Source organism: Pezoporus flaviventris, unplaced genomic scaffold (genome assembly GCF_033815535.1).
Source record: "Pezoporus flaviventris isolate CSIRO_AGI_PZ_B2104156 unplaced genomic scaffold, CSIRO_AGI_Pfla_v1 ptg000100l, whole genome shotgun sequence".
Lineage (NCBI taxonomy): Eukaryota > Metazoa > Chordata > Aves > Psittaciformes > Psittacidae > Pezoporus > Pezoporus flaviventris.
In genome coordinates this window covers 2,771,317-2,792,457 of record NW_026892648.1, presented here as the reverse complement: position 1 = coordinate 2,792,457, position 21,141 = coordinate 2,771,317, and the positions used below count along the sequence as shown (strand labels likewise).

The window sequence follows — 21,141 nt, the reverse complement described above, 5'->3', positions numbered from 1 at the left end:
TTCTCCCAGCCCCAAGGAGTGTGGGGCACATCTGTGGACTGCCCTGGGCTGTGGGCAACCAGTGCTGTGCCTTCAGCCCCATTTCAAGGCTCCTCACAGGCTGGATAGGACTCTAAAGGGTGGATGTCCTCCAATCCCAAATACCCCTAGTGCGAAAGTCCCAGGCAAGGACTGCCTGAATTTCCTACCTTGAGGAAGTGGGTGATCTGAGATCCTCCATAATGGTCGTCTGTGTATTTGTGGGCACTGTCCATCATGCTGGGCAAATCCAGTACCTCTAAACACAGACCAGCACAATGTAAGCAGCTCGCAGCCCTTTGTGCAGCCCGCAGTCACTCCTGCTAATGAAGCTGTTTCTATTTGTCACCTTTGTGGAACAAAGCACAGCTCTTCCTCCCTGAAGATCCCTCTTCAACAGCCCCGCTATCGATTCCTGGGAAAAAAGGCAGAGTGCACAGAGCCTCTGCCTGCTTCTCCTGCCTGAGTGCTCCGCACAGCTCCTCCAGGGAGATATGGGAGGCCATAGGGGTTGCTGGGGCCCTGGGCCACCCCACAGCTCCCTCCTACAACCTGCCAGCCCTGTACAGCTCCCTGTAGGAACACATTTAGGACAAAGCTTTTTCAGGGCACAGTGGGTTTTGTTCTCAGCAAAGGGCACTGAAAGGGTCCCCAGAGTCATCCAGCCTTGCATTGCCAGCCATGCTAACAAAGTATTTGCTGTTAACAGATGGTTTTGACCTAAGAACCTGGCTTGGCACCTAGGTTGGGCGCTCCCTGTGGCATGGCAAATGCAACACCCAGCTCCATGTTCACAACCGCAAGGAACAGAGACTCAACACTCCAGCCTAGTGCAGTGATAAAGCTACACGGGCAAGCTGAACCCTCGTGTGCAGGGAACATCACTTTGAAGGTGCATTGAAAGCTCACAGGCTTCTCCCTCTGCAGTTTGGAAAGGCTCCAGGTTTTCCTCTGTGGTGGATGTTGGTACCATGAATTCGTCCCATGCCTTTGAGAGAGCCCTGTCATTGCAAGTGCTGGTTGCAGGCAGCGGTGGGACTGGGGCTGGCTGCTGCCTTCATTAGCACATCCCTTCTTATGAGCATCTCTGCACTGGTCGATAGGATAAAGGTGAACCCGGGCAGGCTGAGGCCTGGGGGAAAGCCCGCAGCAGACTCCTGGATTTCAAAGGCCCTTGATTCCACTCGTCCATAGATCACTATTATCAATTTCTTTTAATATATCCGAGTGTCTCTTTCCTGGAGGACCACTCTGGAATGAAGCAGACATTGATTACCAGCGGCCACTGCGCCTCCCTCTGCAGTGCAAATCACCATCGACCAACCGTAGCCCCCCCTCCTTCATACCGAGAGGGGCCTCACGCCCTTCCCCTTCCCTTCCCTTCCCTTCCCTTCCCTTCCCTTCCCTTCCCTTCCCTTCCCTTCCCTTCCCTTCCCTTCCCTTCCCTTCCCTTCCCTTCCCTTCCCTTCCCTTCCCTTCCCTTCCCTTCCCTTCCCTTCCCTTCCCTTCCCTTCCCTTCCCTTCCCTTCTCTTCCCCTCTCCTTGACAACGGCGGCCCTAGCAACGCACCGCCGTGCCATGGTGCGGAGCGGAAGCGACGCGCGAGTGCTTCCGGCCGACGGCAAGATGGCGGCGGGGGCGGTGGAGCTGCGGCGGCTGCAGTGGCGCTTGGAGGAGGTGGAGCAGCGCATCGGTGTCGGCGATGGGGCTTCCGGAACGCGCAAGGTGCCGGGGGTGGGGTGGGGGGGCTCCGGTTGTCAGGGGATGGCTCTGTCTGCCCTGGGGGCCGGCCTGGCTACCCGCCGGACTGTGACAGGCCCGTCCCCTTGCTGTGCCGCTGCAGGTGGTGGACGAGCTGGTGAAGGTGCAGGTGGCGCTGAACAATATCGCCAGCAAGAGGGAGAGGATCAAAATCCTGTTTAAGAAAAGTGAGTGGAGTTGGACGGGGGTATCGGAGAGGGGCGGAGGAGCTCGAAACCCCTATGTGGCGTTTTGCTCCTCTAAACAAAAATGGCTTCCCGTGCGAGCGCCTTTGGCTCGGGGCTCTTGTTTCACATATTTGGTGGAGAAATAAGGGTCTTTCTGCTTGGGATTCTGCAGCATCGCTGTTGGGTGTGGGAAGTCACAGAAGCGTGGGTTGGAAAGGACCTTAAGATCATCCAGTTCCAACCCCCCTGCCATGGGCAGGGACACCTCACACTAGACCACATCACCCAAGGCGCTGTCCGGCCTCGCACTGAACACCGCCAGGGGATGGGGCATTTGCCACTTCTTCGGGCAGCCTGGTCCAGTGCCTCACCACCCTCACAGTAAAGAACTTCTTCCTTAGATCTAACCTGAACTTCTCCTCTTTCAGTTTAAAATCGTTCCCCTTTGTCCTATCACTACAGTCCCTGATGAACAGTCCTTCTCTGGCGTCCCTGTAGGCTCCACAACCTGTTATTTGCATGATATCTGCCTGTATGGGTGCAGTGATGTGCACCACCCGAAGTACAGCCTTTGAGGGTTATTGGAGCATGAGTTCCTGAAATGTCTTCTTGCACACCCAGACTTCCTGCGCACACCTATGTGTGGTGGGAGGAGTAAGGATCACGCACAGCCACTGGTGGATGGATATTGGGACCTGCCTCCAAACTGGGGGATATCAGGAGCAGACACCAGAGTGGTGCTTTGACCCAGAAATCTGTCTCTTGGCCAAGCTTTGCTGTGTGGTGTTGCAGCAGGAGCAGGCTGCTTAGGGAGGATCATTGTTGTCCAAGGCTGTGGTAGACATTCAGTATAAAAATGTAAACTGCGCATGTGTAGATGATTTTGAGGACCAGGATGAAGGGGTAATGGCTGGTTGTGTTTCAAGGGCAGGAAGAAGCAGATTTCACTTCCCTTTATGGACATCTGTCATAATCCAAATAAGAAGAAGTGTTGCAGGTGTCCATCATGAAGCAGTTACATGACTTGAAGCATTTGTTAGTTCTTGGTCACAGCACTCCAAAGTCACATTATTTTCAAGTGCTATAGAAAGTAATCCGAAAACCCCTGACCCTAAATGTGCCGTGTTTAGACAGTAACCTGATGCATAGCATGGGGGAAAATTGTACTTGTAAATGCAGTAATATCTCTGCTACTTTTTGTCTCCAAACCTATTTTTCACTCTAGTTGAAGATGTAATAAAATACCTTGATCCTCAGTACATTGATCGTATGGCTATTCCAGACACCATAAAGCTGCAGTTCATCTTGGCAGGTATGGCATGAAATGAGACAGGGGAGTCTTTTTAGTGCTATAAAAGTTGTCTTTTACCTAAACTGGATTGGGATAGATGTCTTTTCTTTAGTTTTAAAGATCTGGTAAGGCACCCCCTTTACAGCTATTAGAGAGATGGTTTGTACAAGCATGTCTGTCATCCTTAGTGCTCCCATGCTGCAGTTTTATCAGTTTGGATCTTTTTAGTATTGATCAATTTAACAGTGAATTAATAAAAGGTTGGAAAGAAAAACTGTAACTAGATCAGATTTTCTCACCTCACTTCCAGCACTCTCTAGGCTTTAACAAAAGCGGAAGACCTTTGGATGTATTTTAAACACCTTCTAGGCTTGTCCTCTTTTGCTCCAAAGAATTTGCTTCAGCCTCATCTTGGTGTAAGTCTGCGAATGAAACTTGGTAGAGATTCTCCTGCCTTAAGTTGGTGTGAACCAAGATCCGGAGATAAACAACACGAAAGTCTAAACAAAATCATAAACACCCCCATTATGTACAGCTAGGTCACCTGGAAAAGTTACCTCACCAGTATCTGTGAAAAACCAAAGCAGCATCTTGTACTTACTGATGTTGCTTATTGTCCCTCCCCACCTAGAGGAGCAGCTGATTCCTTCCCGAGCAGCCCTTCTGGAGCAGGTGAAGAACCTTCAGCCCGTCTTGGACATTACCAGTATCCAAGGTATACATACTCTGCTGCAAGTTTAAGCTGCAAATGCCACCCCCAGGCTGTTGCCTGTCCTGTTTTGGTTTGTGGTTATTGTGTTTCTTTTCTTTCATGAGCCTCAAACTAGAGGACAGCAAAGCACACAAACCAGAGTGAGTAGAATAGGTATAAACTTAGTGGGATGTCTTTGCCTCTCTCATGCTGCAGTGATGTCTCAGGCAAGGTCAGGGATGTGATAGAATAGGTCAGGAAGCAGGTTAGAGACAGCATCATGGCAGAGAGGGTGGAGACAGGCAGGGAATTCCTACCTGTGAACCTATTCCTGTTCCCGGCATAGATGGAGATGCCTTTTTAATTGCTTGCCATAACATTCATCCAAGTAGGTTACTCTGATGTAGTTCTTGATTAGCCCTCAACTTGCAAGCATCCCCAAACTCATTCTATCCAGAAGAGTTAGCAGATAAACTTGGTATTTAATATGGAGGGTAGCCAGTGGTGCTTTTTAATCATATAAAAGTTGTGTTTGTGGTGTGTGGCACTTGCATTCAGTGAGTAGAGTTCTACTGTGATGCTCTGGTGGAGAAGGAATGGTCTTTATTTTGAGAACTAATCCCATGTGCTGTGAAACAAACTAAATGGATTTCTCTTCTGTGCTCTCAGCGGTTCCTGACCAGGCAGCCAAACTACAGCGACTGTCTCAAATCCACATACAGCAGCAGGTAGCATGAATATTCTTGACAGTCCTGACTAGCAGGGAGGAGTAACCATTTGTCAGTAGCTGTACTGACACTGGTATATGTGCAATTGCTTGAATTTATAGCAGGGTTTTTTCAGTCCCAGGATATTCATAGTGCAGTCTTAAGTTTAAGCACTTGGGTGGGAAGTACTTATGATTTCTGACAACTGAGTCTGAGCTGGAAAAGCACTTTGCCTACTGTAACTGCTCAAACCAGAGGTTTGAGTGACAGTAAGTGGCAGTGGGTTTAACCAGCTGGAATTTCCCCTTTCACTGGGACACTAAGGTAAAGCATTGCAGTCTTCCAGTGTCTTTGTTCTGGAAGGCTGTTGACTTCTGTCATCTTGTCACTTCACCCTTTCCTTCCCTGTTTGAGCACTCCTGAAGCTGGCAGTGAGTAGCTTGGGTAGTGCCTAATGCCCCTTTGAGCATTTAGCTGTAAGTTTCCATTCTGGGGAAAGCAAGGCATGGATGCTGAGGAGAGGCAGGCAGTAGTGCAAGCCCAGGGGCTTTGCTGCATTGTAATCATGGGTGTTAGTAACCTTTCTCTTGGATGTTTAAATCCTTCTAGCTTCCATGAGTGGCCACAGTCAGAGTCTGAGCTGCAGTCTCAGTCCTGGCCTTGAATGGGTGTTGGCAGGGACTGGGAAGGCAGATGTCCTTCAGTTTATTTGTTGTTCACTGACTGCAGCTCCCCTCTTTGCAGGAACAGCGTCACCAGCTCACTGACAATGTCAAGACACTCCTTGAAGACTACAACAAGATGGTATCCTTTGAGCCTTGAGCCATGCACAGCTGAACTGCTGTGTCAGCCTGTCTCCTGGGCTGACTCCTACCATCAGATGTTGTTGGATCCACACCCCTGGGTTCAATGGCCAGTGTCCTTTCTGATGTGGTGACCCCATGTCCTTGTGATATCCCTCTCAGGAGCGGAGCTAAGGGCCAAAACTGCTGATTTGTGAGAAGAGAAGGGCAGGGTGCCACTGTGAACCAGAGTCCCTGTGCTGGATCTGCTCACAGTGTGCTGGTGTCTCTGCCAGATGACTGCTGGTCTCTGCAACCTGCATGAGCTAAACAGCGGCTGCTCTTGTCTGCATAGAATCCCAGTTCTGAGACACGTCCTAAAACCATGGAGGGTAGGGAGGCTCTGCTCTTTTCTGTAGAAAGACCCTTGAAATGCAGTGTTCAGAAGTGCCTCCTGAGCTCCCATTGTTGTTTGGTGCTCGGCAGTGGCTCAGCGCCTGGGTGGTTTGAGTCCATGCAGGATTTCTGCAGTCTGGTGTCCAGGGCTTTTCCTCACCCAAGGAATCAGGATTGTACTGGGACTGTTGCGGTGCTCTGAGCTTGGTTTCTTCCCTCCAGTTCCCACATCTTTTTCCTTAAGAGTCGCATCCAGACCCTGCTTCTCTCCAAGCAGTTTGTCCAGTGGAATGAAATACTGACTCAGCTGGAAACTGCCAAGGAAGCCAAACCCGTGGCAGAGTAATGGGCAACCCAGGAGCACTGAGAACCCAGGGGACCCTGCTGGCCTTTGGTCTCTCTGGAGAGAGACCTCTGCTTCCACCCCACAGATATCTGCATCTTCCCACTTGGCGTGAGCTTGCTGCCAATGACACTGCAGCACACAGGGTCACCCTGGCTCTGTGTCCAAGTTGTGTCAGCTCCAATGTGAAGCCACGCTAATATCACAGTTCGCAAGTCTTCCCTGAAACACCTTTTGTTTTCTAACATACTTTAAAATCCCTTTCTGCTGTACTGTGAATTGTAGTAAAGTACTGAAACACTGACTGGGTTCTTGTCCTCCCTGGGTGCAAAGACTTGGGTCATTCTCTTTTCCCAAGCAACAAGTGATAGGACAAGAGGTAGTGGCTTCAAGCTGCACCAGAGGAGGTTTAGATTAGATATTAGGAACAATCCCTTCCCCAGAGAGAGTTCTAAGGCATTGGAACAGGCTGCCCAGGGCAGTGATGGAATCACCATCCTTGAAAGTGTTCAAAAACCATGTAGATGAGGCCCTCAGTGACATGGTTCGGTGGTGGACTTGACAGAGGTGGGGTGATGGTTGGGCTTGATGATCTTCAAGGTTGTTTCTAACCTGGTTGATTCTGTGATTCTAAGGACTCATCCTGCCGCCCTGGTCCCCCACCAGCTGGATTTCCAAGGCTCTGAACTGCAGAGGTCCTGTGGCAGCCTACAGATTGCCAGTACTTTCACTGAGCCTTGGGCCAAGGTAAACCCCTTCCGGCCCTGCACCCTTCCCCAGGCTGTGGCACAAGCTCTTACGGCTCTTTCTCCCCTTTCATGAGAGCTGCCAGTGCCCAGGGGGATCTGGCCTGATGGGGTTCTTCCGCTGGGCCCTTCTCCCATGCCTGAGCTGAGAGCAGGCAGTGGCTCTTGCTTTAACCCTGCTTCTGCTCACCCAGCAGCTGCTGCAAGCTGGAGCTCACAGTGGGCTCGTTCCCCTTCAGAGAGGGGTGTGAGCTGTGCCCCGCCTGCTCTGGCCATCACCTGGAGTTTCTTCTCCCACAGAGCTCTTCCCGAGTCTCGCTTTTAGAAGGGTCCCAAACCCTCATCCTCGGTGGGACGCGCACCAGCTGCGTGTGCGCAGGGATGGTGCGGGGCCCCAGCACGGAGGAGCTCGGCCGACCCTGTGCACAGCACCCACAGCACCCAGACGGAGCTTGTCGAGGAGGCTGCTCCCCGCTCCCGGCCGGGTGCGCACCGGGACCCCGGTGCGAGCGGGAGCTCCGGCCCCGGGCCGGCAGGGGGCAGACCCACACCCAACCCGTGGCACCGCCCACCGCGGTGACGTTGCGAGAGGCGGGAAGCGGCGCCCCGCCTGCCTTCTACCGCGCCTGCGCACGGCCGCCATCTTGTGGTGAGGGGCACTCTGAGGCGTCCGCAGGTGAGGCGCGTTCCCGCACCCCGACCCGCTGCCCTGGTCCGGCCGCCCACCGGGCCCGACTGGCTTCCCCATGGGCTCTTCTGGTGCAGCCCGGCCTCCACCGGGACCCCACTGAGGCGCCCGGCCTCCCGCAGCCCCCCATGGTGCGGCCTGCCACCCTCCCCGCCCGCCTCATGCCCCGCAGCAGCGGCCTGGCCTCCCCTCTGGCCGCCTTCCTCCCCCAGTGTGCGTTCCCTGCACAGCGGTCTGGCCCTTCCCAGGCCTTCGCCTGCCTCTCCCCGCACCCACCCCCACGTCCCAGTAGCGGTAGGTTCTCCAGGCTTGTCTTTCCTAACCCAAGCGACAGGGAGCTCGCCCTTCCCTGGCATCCTCTGGCAGCCCGCATCTCCATCTCCACAGCAGCAGTGTCCCCAGCCCCTGTGTCAGCCCACTGCCGTCGTAAGGGTGAAGGCTTCGTGGAGAGTGTGTGCTTTCTATGTACAGAGGGGGGACGTTGGCCAGGCCTGTTTCCATAGGGGATGAGGTAGAATGTGTTGGTTGTGGGTGAAACAGGGCTCATGACCCTGCAGATAACGAAGCCTTAGTGCTGTGTGCTTTGGCACGTTGGGCGTTATGTGGTGGGAAGAGGAATGCTCTACTCAGGCAGGTTTTGGTTGGGTTGGCAGTAGAGGGATCCAGTCTTGGCAGGGAGGGGAGCTATAAGACTGGACCTTTCTGTCTTTCCCCCAGAAAGCACGTTTTTTGTTCATCAGCTGGTGACGTGTCTCTGCCTGCAGCCCCTGACCTGCGCCTGTCTGCCCTGCATAGCTTTATCAAGTATCCAGTCCCTGCCCTTTCACCTGGTCTGGCCAGCCATGGGGTTCGGAGCCCCAGGACACTGTTTTCTGAGACAGAAGTGAGCTGGTGCAGTTGAGCCATGCCTCGGTTCATCGTGCCTATGTTCTGGTGTGTCTCACAGGGTGCAGATGTGGTCAGTGTACCCCTGGCTTCTGTTCCTGGTAATCTCAGCTCACCCATTTGTTCTCTGTTTTGCTCTGAGGTACAGCCTGTATTTCTTACTTCATCCAGCTTAGGCCCACAACTCTGTTCCTGTCACCACCTGCCTGTCGGGACCAAGGCTGACCTCTGGCAGTGTTTGTGCTGTAGGTATGTGCTGAGGAAGACAGGTGGCTCCCCGGCATGATGATGGTATTCCTGCTGATCTTTTGGATATGCCTTTTCAGGATCCCCAGCTCTGACAGCTTGGAGTGCCCTTTAGAGGAGAGGTTGTAGCTGATTGTGGTGAGGGTTCCTTTCAGTGGGAGTTTGTATTAACAGATCTGTTTTCCTTTTCCGCACTCTAGAATGGAGAACTATAAGAAGACCAAAATTGTGGAGAAACCCTGTCTTCATCCTTTCACCAACTTGCCCCCTGACATTATTGAAATGAAGGTGAAGGATGGGAGCAAAATCAGGAATCTGATGGGCTATGCCATCAGCAAGATGGAGCTGGACTCAGTGAGGCAGATTCTTTTCACTGGCTCAGGCAAGGCTGTCAGCAAGACCATCACATGTGTGGAAATCATGAAACGGAGGCTCAAAGAACTGCACCAGATCACCAAAGTGCTCTTCAAACAGATTGAAGAGATCTGGGAACCCATTGTGCCTGAGGCAGGTCTCGATACCTTGACAGTGAAGAGAAACATTCCCGCCATATGTGTCCTACTCAGCAAAGACGCCCTCAATCCTCAGGAGCCGGGGTACCAGGCTCCGGGCTCTTTTGATGCCTTCTGTATTGAGACACTTGCAGCAGAGTCCCAGGGCCAGGTGAAGAGGAAGCAGGGTGGAGGCAGGGGAGCTGGCAGCACTGGGAAGCACCCTCACTTCACTGGAGGAGCACCTCGAGAGCCCTGCACCAAGTCTTGACACACCAGCACTGAGCTTGGGTGTAGTTTGGGGGAGCATCAGAAACAAACCAGCTGCTGCTGCTGGAAAGCTGCTGCTGAACACGGGGGCTTGCAGAGTGGTCAGGGGAGGGCAGGAGGAGTTCACTGTTTCAATAGGGTGTGTCTGTAGGTGTCTGAAACTCTGTTTTGACAAGTTCCCTTGTCAAAGGGCTGCCAGGCTGTACACATTAGCTGCAGTTCAGGGATCACAGGAGGTGTCTCTGCTTGAGCAAGGTTCAGGGAAGACGGGAGTTCTCTCTGCATGAGCAATGGCCATCAGTCTCTCAGGAGGGGTGGTGCAGTGGCCCAAACAGGAGCTGTGCACACCAAGCACTGTTTGTGCAGTCAGGAGGCTCTCACTGGTGTGGAGGGGAGATAGCCCTGACATGCATTCCCAGACAGTGGAGCACGGGGCTTCTCTGCCTGTGCTGAGCTTGTGGGGCAGTTTGAATGTAACACTGCAGGAATACAACTCCATCTGCATGCACGTAGCTCCCTTTCTATCCTCCTTTCTGCCAAAGTGGGAGGGGGTCGGGTCGTGTCGTAATCAACCTGAAATCCTGTACCTGCGCAAGTGCCCGGGGTGGTGGTGGTAGGCTCCAGAGGACCCTGTTCTTTCCCGTTTCTGCTCCTTTATAACGCACAAGGGTGGGTTTGAAATAAAGTTTCCTGTTCATGTAACGTGAAATTTGTCATGTCTTCCTCACCCCGCTGGAGGTCACCCTGTCAGCGCCGGTGCTGCGGCTACTGGCTGGAGCTCTGCTCCTTCAGCTTTCCAGAGGAAGAGAGGACTCACTGCTCCTCTTGACCGGGAACAGATGTGAAGTGGGAGATTTTCTTCCTGGCTTTGCTGATCACCTGTAATACCCAAGAAAGGTCAGCGCTATAGGCTTGTTTTTCTGGGGAGCTTTTTGCTATTTTGTTTTAAACCAACTAGAACTGCAGTTTTGGAAGGACTCAGCCCAGCATCTGAGTGAGGCAAAGAAAAAGACATCAGGTCCTTTTTAGCACTATAATTTCCTGCTGGAGAGTGCTGCTGGGCAGTACGGAGTGTTCAGGTGACGGGGTGAGCTCCCACCAGCACAACCCCTGCTCACACTGTCCCCAGCGCTGCCTGTGCTGGCAAGCTGCAGCAGGACCCGATGCTCTGCCTTGTCAAGTCAACAAGAAACAATATAAGCATTTAAAAAGATTTTATCTAAATCCAGGCAGCAGGAGAGATGGTGGGTTACCTGCACAACCCAATGCCTGCACAGGCAAGGCTTCTCTCATGGTGCCCTTGCATCACTAGGAGCTCTCACCAGCCAAAAGCCTAGTCCTCTTGCCTTCTGGTGGCCTCATGCTGTGCCCCACCATTGTCCCTGGAGCTCAGCAGGAGGTCAGGAAATGACCAGACTCCTCTGTGGTGCTGGTGCAAGGGACAGAGTTAAGCTGCTTTACCTTGGTGTTGCTCCCAGTTGCTGCTCACATATGTCTTAAGGAGGAGGCTGCTTTTCTTGACTAATTAGCAGATTAGTGATAAATGCCAAGGAAAGATGCTCAAGTGTCTGAACAAACAGCTTCTGACATTGCAGCAAGCGATGTGTTTGTGTTTGTTTACTGTTAAATGCACCCTCTTGGAGAAGCACTGATCCTCAAATAGCCAGTGTAATCCCCCCTCTCGGCGGTGGCAGATTTTAATGCCTTCTCACCAAACCTGCAGAGTTGGTCTGTTGTTTCACGAGTGACCCTCGGCTGACTGAGCCCCCTGGGGCTGGCTGCAGCACATCCCCCCATGTGTCACTGCTGTATGTCCGTGCAGCCCAGCCATGGCTTTCCAGAGCAGCTCCACCAGGACCTCCAACAGTGGGGAGAGCCCCTGTGTGTTCCCAGCGACTTCCCCTGTGTGCGACCTCTGTGTCCTTCGCCGGCAGGGCTGTTGCAGTTACCTGTCTCCTGCTTCAGCTTCCTCAGAGGGCAGGTAGCAGCGGCTGTGCCTTGGAGGGCAGATCCCCAAGCACTGAAGGTCCATAAGGGACTTGTAACGCCTGATCCGTGGCAGTGCCCGTGCCCACCCTGCCTGCAGCCCTTGTGTCCCAGCAGGGACCCCAGCCCGGTCCTGCCCGCTCACGCTGAACATCCGCAAGCCCAGGGCTTGAGGTACACGTGTGTCGCACACGTGTGTGCACACGTGTGAACAGGGGCAGGGCAGGCAGCGGCAGGTGGTGAAGGGCAAGATGAGGCAGTAGCAGGGAGAGCCGGGCAGGGCAGGGCAGGCAACGGCGGTGTGGGGAAGGCAGCCTGGGCCGGGCAGTGCAGGCAGGTAAAGCAGGCAGCACGTGCGGGACAAGGCCGGCAGAGCGCGCGCTGCCCAGCTGCCCTCCCAGCCGCTCACGTGTCCGCCGGCCGATGAGGGCGGGACCTGATCCGAGCGCTCGCCCAATGGCGCACTTCGGGCGAGGGGCGGTAACCAATGGCCGGGGGTGGGGCACCCTTAGCCACGCCCCCGTCCCCCGGTGCCGGCGGGAGGTGGCGGGCAGCGCGCGGGGCTGCGGCGTCCATCGGGCGGCCCGTGGCGGGTTCGAGCACGGGTCTGTTCCTGCTCCTGCTCCTGCTCCTGCTCCTGCTCCGCTCCGGCACCAGCACCACGACCCGGCCCCAGAGCCCCGCTCCGCGCCGGGACCCCGCGCAGGGACCCTCCTCCGCTCTCGCACCGGGACCCGGCCCGGCAGTGCCGCCCCCCAGCTCCCCACCGGCGGGGTCCCGGCGGCCCCCGGGCGGAGCGGAGGCAGGTGGGTAACAACGGGGTCCTGCTGCGGGAGCGCGGGCTCGGCGGGACCTGTTGCTGCGGGAGTCCCGCTGCACGGCGGGGCGGGAATTAGAGGCACGGGGGACCCCCGAGGCCGGGGCTTTGCCCGACAGCACAAGGGCGGCTGCCCCGCACCCCACTTGCTGCCCTCTCAGCCGCTCGCCCCGTTTTGGGGTGTGGGGTCCAGCAAGTAGGAAAGAGCCTGGGAGTGGCCGGGGAGGGGTGTTTGTGCCGGGATGAAGCCGTGGGTTTCCCATGGGATACGTCCAGCTTGGTGGCTCCGGCAGGGAATGAGGGGAAAAGCCGGGGTGTGGGGTACGGGATGGGTCCTGGGATCTTCTGCAGCCCCCAGACGCTATCAGAGCCCCGGGTCCGCTGCCCGCTGGCACCCCATATTCCCCCCGGAGGGGTCGGGCAGCCTGTCCCCTCATGGTGGTGGTGACGGTGACTTTCTCCCTTCCAGATGCCGGAGGGAGGAGAGGGGTCCCCGTGTCCCCCCGCTGTGCTGCCAGAGGAGGGCAGGCCAAGAGAGAGCTCCCATCACTCCTTTGTAGCAGCGTGGTGAAGCCCAGGACACGGCTGCGAGCGCCCAAACTGTGACGGGGCGCTGGGGTCCTGCTGCCTGCCTGTCCCCATCCCCGTCCGACCGCCAGTGCCGCCGCCGCCCCCTTCGTCCCCCGCCAATGCCGGCGGGTGGAGGCTGCTCCCTCGATCGCTGCGCTGGCACCGCAAGCGTGGGGCCGAGCTGCGGGACCCGCTTCTCCTCGCGGGACGGCGGCGATGGGGGCTGCGCTCTCCACCGGGGCGATTGTGGCCATTTCTTTTAACTGCGTTATCGCGTTGCTCATCCTCATCCTCTTCCTCATCCTCTGCAAAGCCTGCAGGACCCCCTCGTGCCCCAAGAACAATCCGGGTGCTGAAGTGGATGAGGCAAAGAATGAAGAGAAGTACCTGCTGCAGCGCTGAGCTGCCCGGGGACCCAGGTACCCGTCTGTGCCGAAGGAGTTGTTGTGCCAGTGTGGATGCCTGCTCTGGGACTGGGGATCTGGACTGGGTACGGTGAGAGCAGAAGGGATACGGAGCTGCTGGCTGGGGCTGTGACGCAGGGCACAGCCCTTTCTTTGCCTGTGTGGTTTTGGTGTGTGAAGTCCCTGCAGATGCCCACAGTGACCATGGGGATGGAGAAACAGAGGCTGGAATGTGCTACGGAGTCAATCCTGCCTGTCCCAGTGGCGAGTGAGCACCGCAGGAGCCCTGCGCTAGAGCACACCCCCTGTTTGGGGATAGCCCATGGGCTTCTCCCTGTGCTCGTGGCCTGGGACACTGGCTATGGTATCACAGACCTGAATGGGGCTTGGAGAGGGGAGGCAGCGGGGCTGGCATCGCCTGTCCCCACGCTGTCCCATAGTGGGGTGTGCCTGGGGGAATCACTGCAGCCCCAGCCTGGCTGGCAGAGCAGGGTGTTAGTCTGGGTGTCTTTGGGGATGGCCTTGGGGTGCCAAGTGCCCCCAGAATCATGAAGGCATTTGGCATCTATCTGCCCCAGCAGCCAGTTTAATGAGTCACAAGAGAGTCTGCATGGTCTGTCCATTCATCCCTGGTCTATCAATCCCCTCCAGCATTAGCACCAACGCTGCTAGGCAAACAGCCCTCCTCCTTGCTCCCTGCCTGTCCCTGCCTTCCCTCCTGCCTGCTCCCAGCCATGGCCAGTGGGGTTTGACCTGTCTGTGGGCAGCAGATGTGCCTTTGTTGGCATCCCCACCCCTCCTGCAAGCAGCTTGGGATGGGGTTTTGCTGGGAAAGGTGGGAGTCAGTGAGGAGATGACGGTGCCCGGATGAATGGCATTGGAGGGTCTTCCAGCCCCATCGCTCCCTAGAGACCACAGTGGCTCTGTGGGAAGGGATGCTGGTGGTCTGGTTTGCCCCTAAACTTGGCAGCTGCATTCTTCTGCCCTGCCTAGAGTTTTTTGGAGGGCTCTATCCTGCCCATCCTAGAGCTGAGCAATACCCGAGCCCCCCTGGCACAGCCTCTACAATATGGGGATAGAAACACGGGCTGTGCTGGGAGGGACACTGGCCAGGCCTGGCAGAGCCTGCAGTTCCTCCCCATATCAGGTGTAGCTAACACTTCCCATTGCAGCGTTGTTTTTACTAGACTAATAAACTGATTGTAGGACTCAGGAGGTGTCTCTGAGCTCTGCCCAGTGCCTGGTGAACTCGGCGGAGGCTGTGTGTCCTGCAGGGCTGAGGAGTGGCTGCCCCAGGGCTGGTCCTTGCAGGACTGCCCGCAGTTTGCTGGGCAGTGGTGACAAGGGCTCATGTCTGCATCTTTATGTGGCTTTTAAATGCTGGGTGAGCAACCTGGCTGGATGTTTAATGCCTGCTGTGGGCTAGGGGCACAGGGGCAGCTGTCAGCAGGGACACCCCCAGTGTCGGTGGTACAGGCACTGGAGAGTTTCAAAGCTGTGGCTTTAAGTCACAGGGATGCTTATGGGGGGGCACAAGCGAGCTGGAGGAGCCGTCACCACCCTGCCTGGTGGAACGAGCATCTGTGGTCCCCAGTCCCGGCAGCCGTGTGTAGGGCTCCTGCGGTGACAGCAGGTCCCTGCTCATCAGCATGCGGGGAGGCCACCGCGGCTGCTGCTGCCACCACAGCCACGCTAATCCCTGTGCTGCAAAGCGCCGAGCGCAGGGAGGGCTCTGCCAACCTCCAGCCGTTCCCATCGACACCGGCAGGGCAGAGCGGGCTGAGCCCCCCGTGGGAAGCAGGAGCATCCCAATCCTAGTGGCCAGATGCCGGTGTTAAGTCCTTGCTGCAGTGACGGCGCATCCCCGTTCCACAGCCATGGGGGGGCAGGCCAGGTCCCAGCCACCCACCGGCTTAGGCTACCACCCCAAATCCACGTGTGGCTGACCCCACATATATGGGGCGCTGCAGCGCAGTGCTCAGCCTCTGGGGCCGCGCTCCTGGTGGGGCTGGCTGCTCTGAAGCTGCAGCCCTGAGGTTTCCTTAAGCCCTCCATAGGGCTTTCCTCCTGCGCAAGCCCAACCAAGGGTGGGAAGGTCGGTGCGGGACAGGGTGCAGTGGAGCCTGCCTGACCCCAGAGACGCCTGCCTGCCGCAGCTTTCCCGGCACCTCCTTTTATTTGCCCGGGCACAGAGGCGAAGTGTTCCTGCTATGCAAAGAGCAGGCGGCGCGGGGCCGTGGCTTGCATGCCAAGCAGCCGCCGATCAAAGCTGGGCTTGTTCGGCCGGCGGCCCCAGCAGAGCCGCCGCTCCCCCTCGCTCACAGCCCTGTCTTATTCGCCGGCTCTCTCACCAGGTTCAGCAGCTTCTCCAGCTTTGCGATTTCCACCTCGGGGCCCTTCTCAACCTCCTGGCCTTTCTTCGCCTGCAAAGAGAGCAAGTGAGGCAGAGCTGTGAGCAGGGAGCGCTGGAGGGAGGGCTGCTGCGTCCCAGCTCTCAGGGAGCTGATCCACAGGGGGATGCACCTGCCTGTGGCTGTATTGCAAGCACAAGGTGCCGTGAGATGTGCAAAAGCCCCCGTGGATCGGGAAAGGTGGTACAGAAGGGTTTGGGTGCCGATAGAAATGGAGCTGTTGATCCAGAGCAACACAAACCCTCTTCTGCCTCTCTCCCCCCAACCGTTCTCAGCTCCGTGAGACTGGACCACTCTCTTTCCCCCCAGGCCCCACGGGGAGGCTCCAGGCATGCACCACTCCTAGAGCAGTGACATCAGTGCAGTGTCCAGACCTCCCCAAAATGGTCCCACCATGCCCATCCCGTGCAGTGCTCCTGGGCAGAGGCAGTCACAGGAGGGGGGATCACATTCAAATGGCTTTTCCCAGGAGTGGGAAAAAGTCTCTCAGTGGCTGCTGAGAGCCCCTAACCTGGGGGGTAAAGAAGTGAGTCAGGGCTCCCAGGTGAGCTTTAGGCCCTTGCTTTGGCTCTCTTTTCCCTGGCATACCCTGAATGTCCCATGAGACAGCCTTGTCCCCCATTGCACACCCCTCTGCCAACCCCAGCACCTTCCCACGCTTCCCAGCACCTCTCCCAACCCATCAGCTCCCTCCCTGGGTGCCAGAGCAAACCACCAGCATCCTGGGAGAAATCATATTGCATGAGGGAAATAAGCATGTCCAGTTCAGTCCTCGTTTGCTTCAGAGCATCAGGAGCTTCCAAGCAGGAGCTGCTGGGGGATGATGTCCCTGCTGAGGGTACCAGTGCCACCCAATGCTTTGGGCAGAGCATGTCCCGCGGCTGTGGGCTGCAGCATCAGTGCATTGCTCTCATCAGAGCTCAGAGGATTTGGGAAAGTGATAACTTGGGGCTGTCCAGACACATGTCATGGCAGACACAGCTGCAGCAGAGGAGCGCTCCAGCCTGCATTCAGCCCACCAAGGCCTCCTGCAGCTGAGCGTCCAACCCTGTGGGGTTCCTCCAAAGTAGCACCCACCTGCTGCTGCATCCTATTGCTCAGTGCTGCCTTCCACTCACACCATTGCCCTTTGCCACCCTGCCGGCTCGTGCCTTGCCTCTGGAGCTGTGTGGGTCCCTGCCCCAGGGCTGGGAAGCTCCTCTGTGTCAGCACGGCTCTGGGCACTCCAGATGCCAAGCACAGGCTGGTTCCCAGTCTGGCAGGGGGGGCTTGGGAAAGGTGGCAGCGGGATCCCAGCCCTATGGATCCCCAAAGCACAGCCTCTGCACACGGATGCTCTTCAGAGACCAAGATGGCAGCAAGCAGCATCTGCTTTCTTCTCTCCCCACTTAGGAAAGATCAATTCTTTTCCTACTGAATCAACTCCTCGCAGCAATTAGAAACACGCACCTTTCCTTCAGCACTGACAAAAAAAATGCCAATGCACAACAAAGAGGAAGTTGTAGGGCTGTAGGGATCTCTCTACATTTCTAGAAGTCCCTGGGAGTAATGGGTTTAAACTGAAACCAGGCAAGTTCAGGTTAGATATAAGGCAGAAGCTCTTCCCTGTGAGGGCCGTGACGCTCTGGCAAAGGTTGCCCAGAGAAGCTGTGGCTGCCCCATCCCTCGCAGTGTTCAAGGCCAGGTTGGATGGGGCTTGAAGCAACCTGCTCTAGTGGAAGGTGTCCCTGCCCGTGGCAGGGGGTTGGAACTGGGTAAGCTTTAAGGCCCCTTCCAACCCAAACCATTCCGGGATTCTATGATCCCTGGGCTTCCTCCTTCTTCCAGCCCAGCACAATCCTGACAGAACAGAGGGTTTCTCAGCTGCTGGAGGACATGGATGGGATGTAAGCAGCTCTGGAGGGGGGAACGGGGACAATCCTAAAGCCCTCTGCTCACAGAGAGCCCCACTGCTCATCTGAGTGCTCAGATTTACCAGTTCCATCCATTGCATGCCAGGACAGTGCTGGTTTGTATTAGTGTCTCTAAGTGAGCAACGCCCTTCGTGGCTCCGGTCCGGGCACTGCGAGCGGTGTTTGTACTAACGGCCCACGTCACAGCCGAGCATCTCTCCGAGCGGGAGCGTTGGGATAAACACAGCTGCTGGGGATATTTTAGGACTCAGCTATTTCTGCAGAAAAGCTGCTTTGCTGCCTGACAGCATTCAAAGCGCTCCCTTTGGCACCCTGCGTCGCGCACAGCACCATACGCAGGTCCGTGGGACACTAACTAAAGAGGCAACTGCTTTGCTCAGCTGGGAAAAGGTGATGATGAAGCCACCTTCCATCAACCTGCCTCCACCCCAAGCCCTTTGCTCTCTCCACTGGTTGAGTCTGACTGATGGCCTCCAGGTAGTAAAGCCAGGTCCATGGGTCCTGCGCCTTGCTGGAGTCACCAGACACAGGTAAGGCCCAGCTCCTGTCACCGAGCTGTCCCTTAGACCTTGACTTTCACACTGACGCTACTCCTTTGGTGCTTTTAAACAAGCTGCAACAAAGCCACACACAAGCCTGTAATGAGCCGTAACCAAACCAGAGCCCTAATTTAACGCCACATAACTAGGCAAGCAGGATGACACAGGGAAGGAAGATTACAATGTCCTTTTGGGTGCACTGGAATGGAAAGTTTCCCTTTATTTCTCCATCTGCTTTTCCCAGGGTGCCTGTGCATGTGAGTGGCCAAGCTGCTGTCACACACATGACCATAGCATCGGGGCATCTGCTTGGATGCAGGGGCTTTGCCTGCATCAGGCCTCTGAGGAACAGCTCTTCTTGGAGCAGGGATGCTGCAGTTTCCTGGAGCATGCAGGGTGCAGGGAAGTATCACCTCCATGCATGGCTGCTGATGGGCTTTCTCTCCTGACGGATGCCATGCGTGGGAAGGGGTACTCTTTTCCACATGGCATGTAGCTGAGCCCGTTCTCCACCTGCATCTCTGCTTATACACCACATCCATAGGGCTCATCGGGAGCTGAGGGGGAGCCAGGGCAGAGCATCCCCCCTCTGGAGCTGACAGATGCAGAGCTGTGCTTACAGAGGAAGTCTGTCCCTGAGGAGCTCATCGAGCGGGTACCAGAGCTGCTCACAGTAGTGTTTGCATCAATTTTATTGTTAACAGTTCCCAGCAGGAGAGCAAAATGCTTTTGGCTGAAATGGTGCTGAGGGACGTGCCAGGAAAGCTCACATCATGGGCAGAAAAGGTGCTGTGTGGGGATGGACTCTGCCCTGCTCACAGAGCATGACCGTATGGAGGTGAGATGGGGAGGAGACCCCCTACATATCCTCATGCTGCTGTGTTCATGGCCAAATCCCCCTCTGCACTCACACTCCCTTGGCCTTATGCCTGGGCTCTGTTCTGGCTCTCCAGGCAAATAAACTGAGGTACAGGGGTCCTGGCCCTATAGACATGGGCACAACTGCTGCAGGGCCCTCAGTGGTCCTCTCAGCCCCAGAGGTGAGTACTGACACTAGAAGTGAAGTAAGAGGTGGAAAATGACTGAGATGGAGCCCCAGGGGTGAAGGCAGAGCAAGGACAAGGATGAGGACTGGCTGTTTGAAGACCCCAGGCCAAGCCTTACCCACACTGGCACATCCTGAACTCTACATCCAGGATATGGGAGTCACTTAGGCTGGATTTCCTGTGTCTCAGCTGATGCCTTGATTCCCTTGCTGAGCAGTAAACTGCCAAGTTAATAAAACTCCCCCATAAAAGCTGGCAGTTTTCAGCATCCTTCTCCCCCCACCCCATCGGTGTAATAATCATAAAACATCTGCTGTAGGGTTTCAATTAAATGAAGCAAAACTTGTTTATGTTTTAAAGTAGCAAGGGAGTCAACCACACTGGCACTAACAGACAGAAAAGTCCCAGTAACTTCCCTGGGAACAGAGGCAACCCTTCTCTCTGCGGAGTCTTGGTCAAGGGCACAGGCCTGGCCCTGCCCTGCTCTCTTCATGACACTGATAATCCCAGTCTCTGACATTCCTGATGGGATGGGATTTCTGGGCACAGCTGTTCTGAGACAGGATCTGGACACTTTACGCAGCAGCCCAGTGACCTGGGACACCAGCTTCCCATGCAAAACAGGTTTAAGCTTTTACAGACTGATTTTGCAGAGGGTGAGAAGATCCAAGAAGGCGTTAATGGGGCTGCCCAAAACTCCCATCCTCATTATCTTCAGTGCAAAGGGGCACACAGCCTGACAGGTCTTCAGAGGTATGTTGCTTCTGGAGAAGACCTGTTCTTGTGTCTTCTATCCTGTTCAGGGGTAGGTTAAGGTGATACCTCCAGGGTATGGCCTCCTCCATTAGCAAACACACTGATGATGGGTCTGGTGAATTCAATAAATGAAAGCAAAGAGACTCCCCTGAAGCATTTCTGTTAGGAAACGGAAGGAAAAAGAAAGGAAACCCAAATTCTTTCATCAACACAGCACAACACCTGCTTCCTGGGCCTCTGACCAAACGTGCACCAATGGGGGTGTGATAGAACCTGCTGTGATATGAAGCTGGAGTTCCACTGAGGTGGGGATGATGCCTGTGCCAGGACCACATCTGGGCTCCTAAGAAGCCCATTTACATGCAGCAGCAACGTGCTTATCAACCACAGAGAGCCTCGAGTCACACTCACAGCCTGATCTGACAGCACTGCTCCTGGCCCATGGAAGGATTAGCTGACAGACTGGAGATAAGGATTTAGGCTTATTCTGCTACTGTTTGGAAATAAATGACGCAGGAAATGTTCTCCTTGCAGGGAATGAAACCAGCAGAAACGCCCTGGGGATGACTGGGTCATTCAGGCGTCAGCAGCCACACAGGATCATTGGCCTCAAAGATGCTCATCCCTCCAGCTTCAGCTAAAACACTTCAGGTCAAGCACCTTTCCTTGCTCCAGCTCACGTATCTGAGTCAGAGATCTCTGCTAGCACCTACACTGGACCATGCCAAGGCACAGCAGGGCAGACACGTCCCATGGCCTCAAGCGATTTGCCATTGCTTGCTGGGAGGCACCAGTGAAGCCATTGGAACCAGCAAAGACACAGCACTGTGGTTCAGCAGCTGGTCAAGGCATGGGAGCAAACGTCAGTGATGTTCAACATGCAGGAGGAGGGCAGGGTTCACCTATGTCTAAATGGCAGGTACCTGCCTGCAGCACACCACAGGGCTGGCTGGCTTACGGAGAGCCATGGGAGAAGAAAGGGATCATTTGATGGCATGGATAGGCTCTGCAGCAGCAGAGAGCTAGCAGCAAGGTCAGGCCCTTATCCATGGCCATAAGGGAGGACAATCATCATCAGAGCTCTGTGTCTGCTCTGCTGGAGGCTGGCTGGGACCTCACACTCTTGCTCATCCCCCTCGCAGCGTTCTCTGGCCAAGCAAAAGCTGTGCACACAGAAGCAGCTAAACCCTTCCCCATGGGTTTCAGCAGCCTCAGGC

At 55.6% G+C, this 21,141-nt stretch overlaps 4 protein-coding genes across 7 annotated transcripts in view; 3 read left to right on the top strand and 1 right to left on the bottom strand.

Moving 5' to 3' along the window:
* Positions 1–1,587: 1,587 nt before the first annotated feature.
* DCTN3 (dynactin subunit 3) lies at positions 1,588–6,460 on the top strand. Its single transcript, XM_061477145.1, has 7 exons — positions 1,588–1,743; positions 1,862–1,946; positions 3,172–3,258; positions 3,869–3,952; positions 4,598–4,656; positions 5,380–5,439; positions 6,070–6,460. Exons 1-7 carry the CDS (start codon positions 1,597–1,599, stop codon positions 6,157–6,159), a joined length of 612 nt encoding a protein of 203 aa, XP_061333129.1. The 5' UTR covers positions 1,588–1,596; the 3' UTR covers positions 6,160–6,460.
* Positions 6,461–8,811: 2,351 nt separating this feature from the next.
* RPP25L (ribonuclease P/MRP subunit p25 like) lies at positions 8,812–10,184 on the top strand. Its single transcript, XM_061477135.1, has one exon. It carries the CDS (start codon positions 8,923–8,925, stop codon positions 9,481–9,483), a length of 561 nt encoding a protein of 186 aa, XP_061333119.1. The 5' UTR covers positions 8,812–8,922; the 3' UTR covers positions 9,484–10,184.
* Positions 10,185–12,606: 2,422 nt separating this feature from the next.
* ENHO (energy homeostasis associated) lies at positions 12,607–14,472 on the top strand. The gene has a single exon (XM_061477136.1). The coding sequence runs from the start codon at positions 13,072–13,074 to the stop codon at positions 13,255–13,257; it is 186 nt and encodes a 61-aa protein (XP_061333120.1). The 5' UTR covers positions 12,607–13,071; the 3' UTR covers positions 13,258–14,472.
* A 927-nt stretch (positions 14,473–15,399) lies between these two features.
* Positions 15,400–21,141, bottom strand: part of DNAI1 (dynein axonemal intermediate chain 1) — a 153,879-nt gene continuing 148,137 nt past the window's right edge. For all 4 annotated transcript variants that reach the window (XM_061477139.1, XM_061477141.1, XM_061477142.1 and 1 more), the window contains one exon: positions 15,400–15,682. In XM_061477139.1, the coding sequence (XP_061333123.1) occupies positions 15,578–15,682 (105 nt within the window). In that variant the 3' untranslated portion in view covers positions 15,400–15,577. The remainder of the gene's footprint in view (positions 15,683–21,141) is intronic.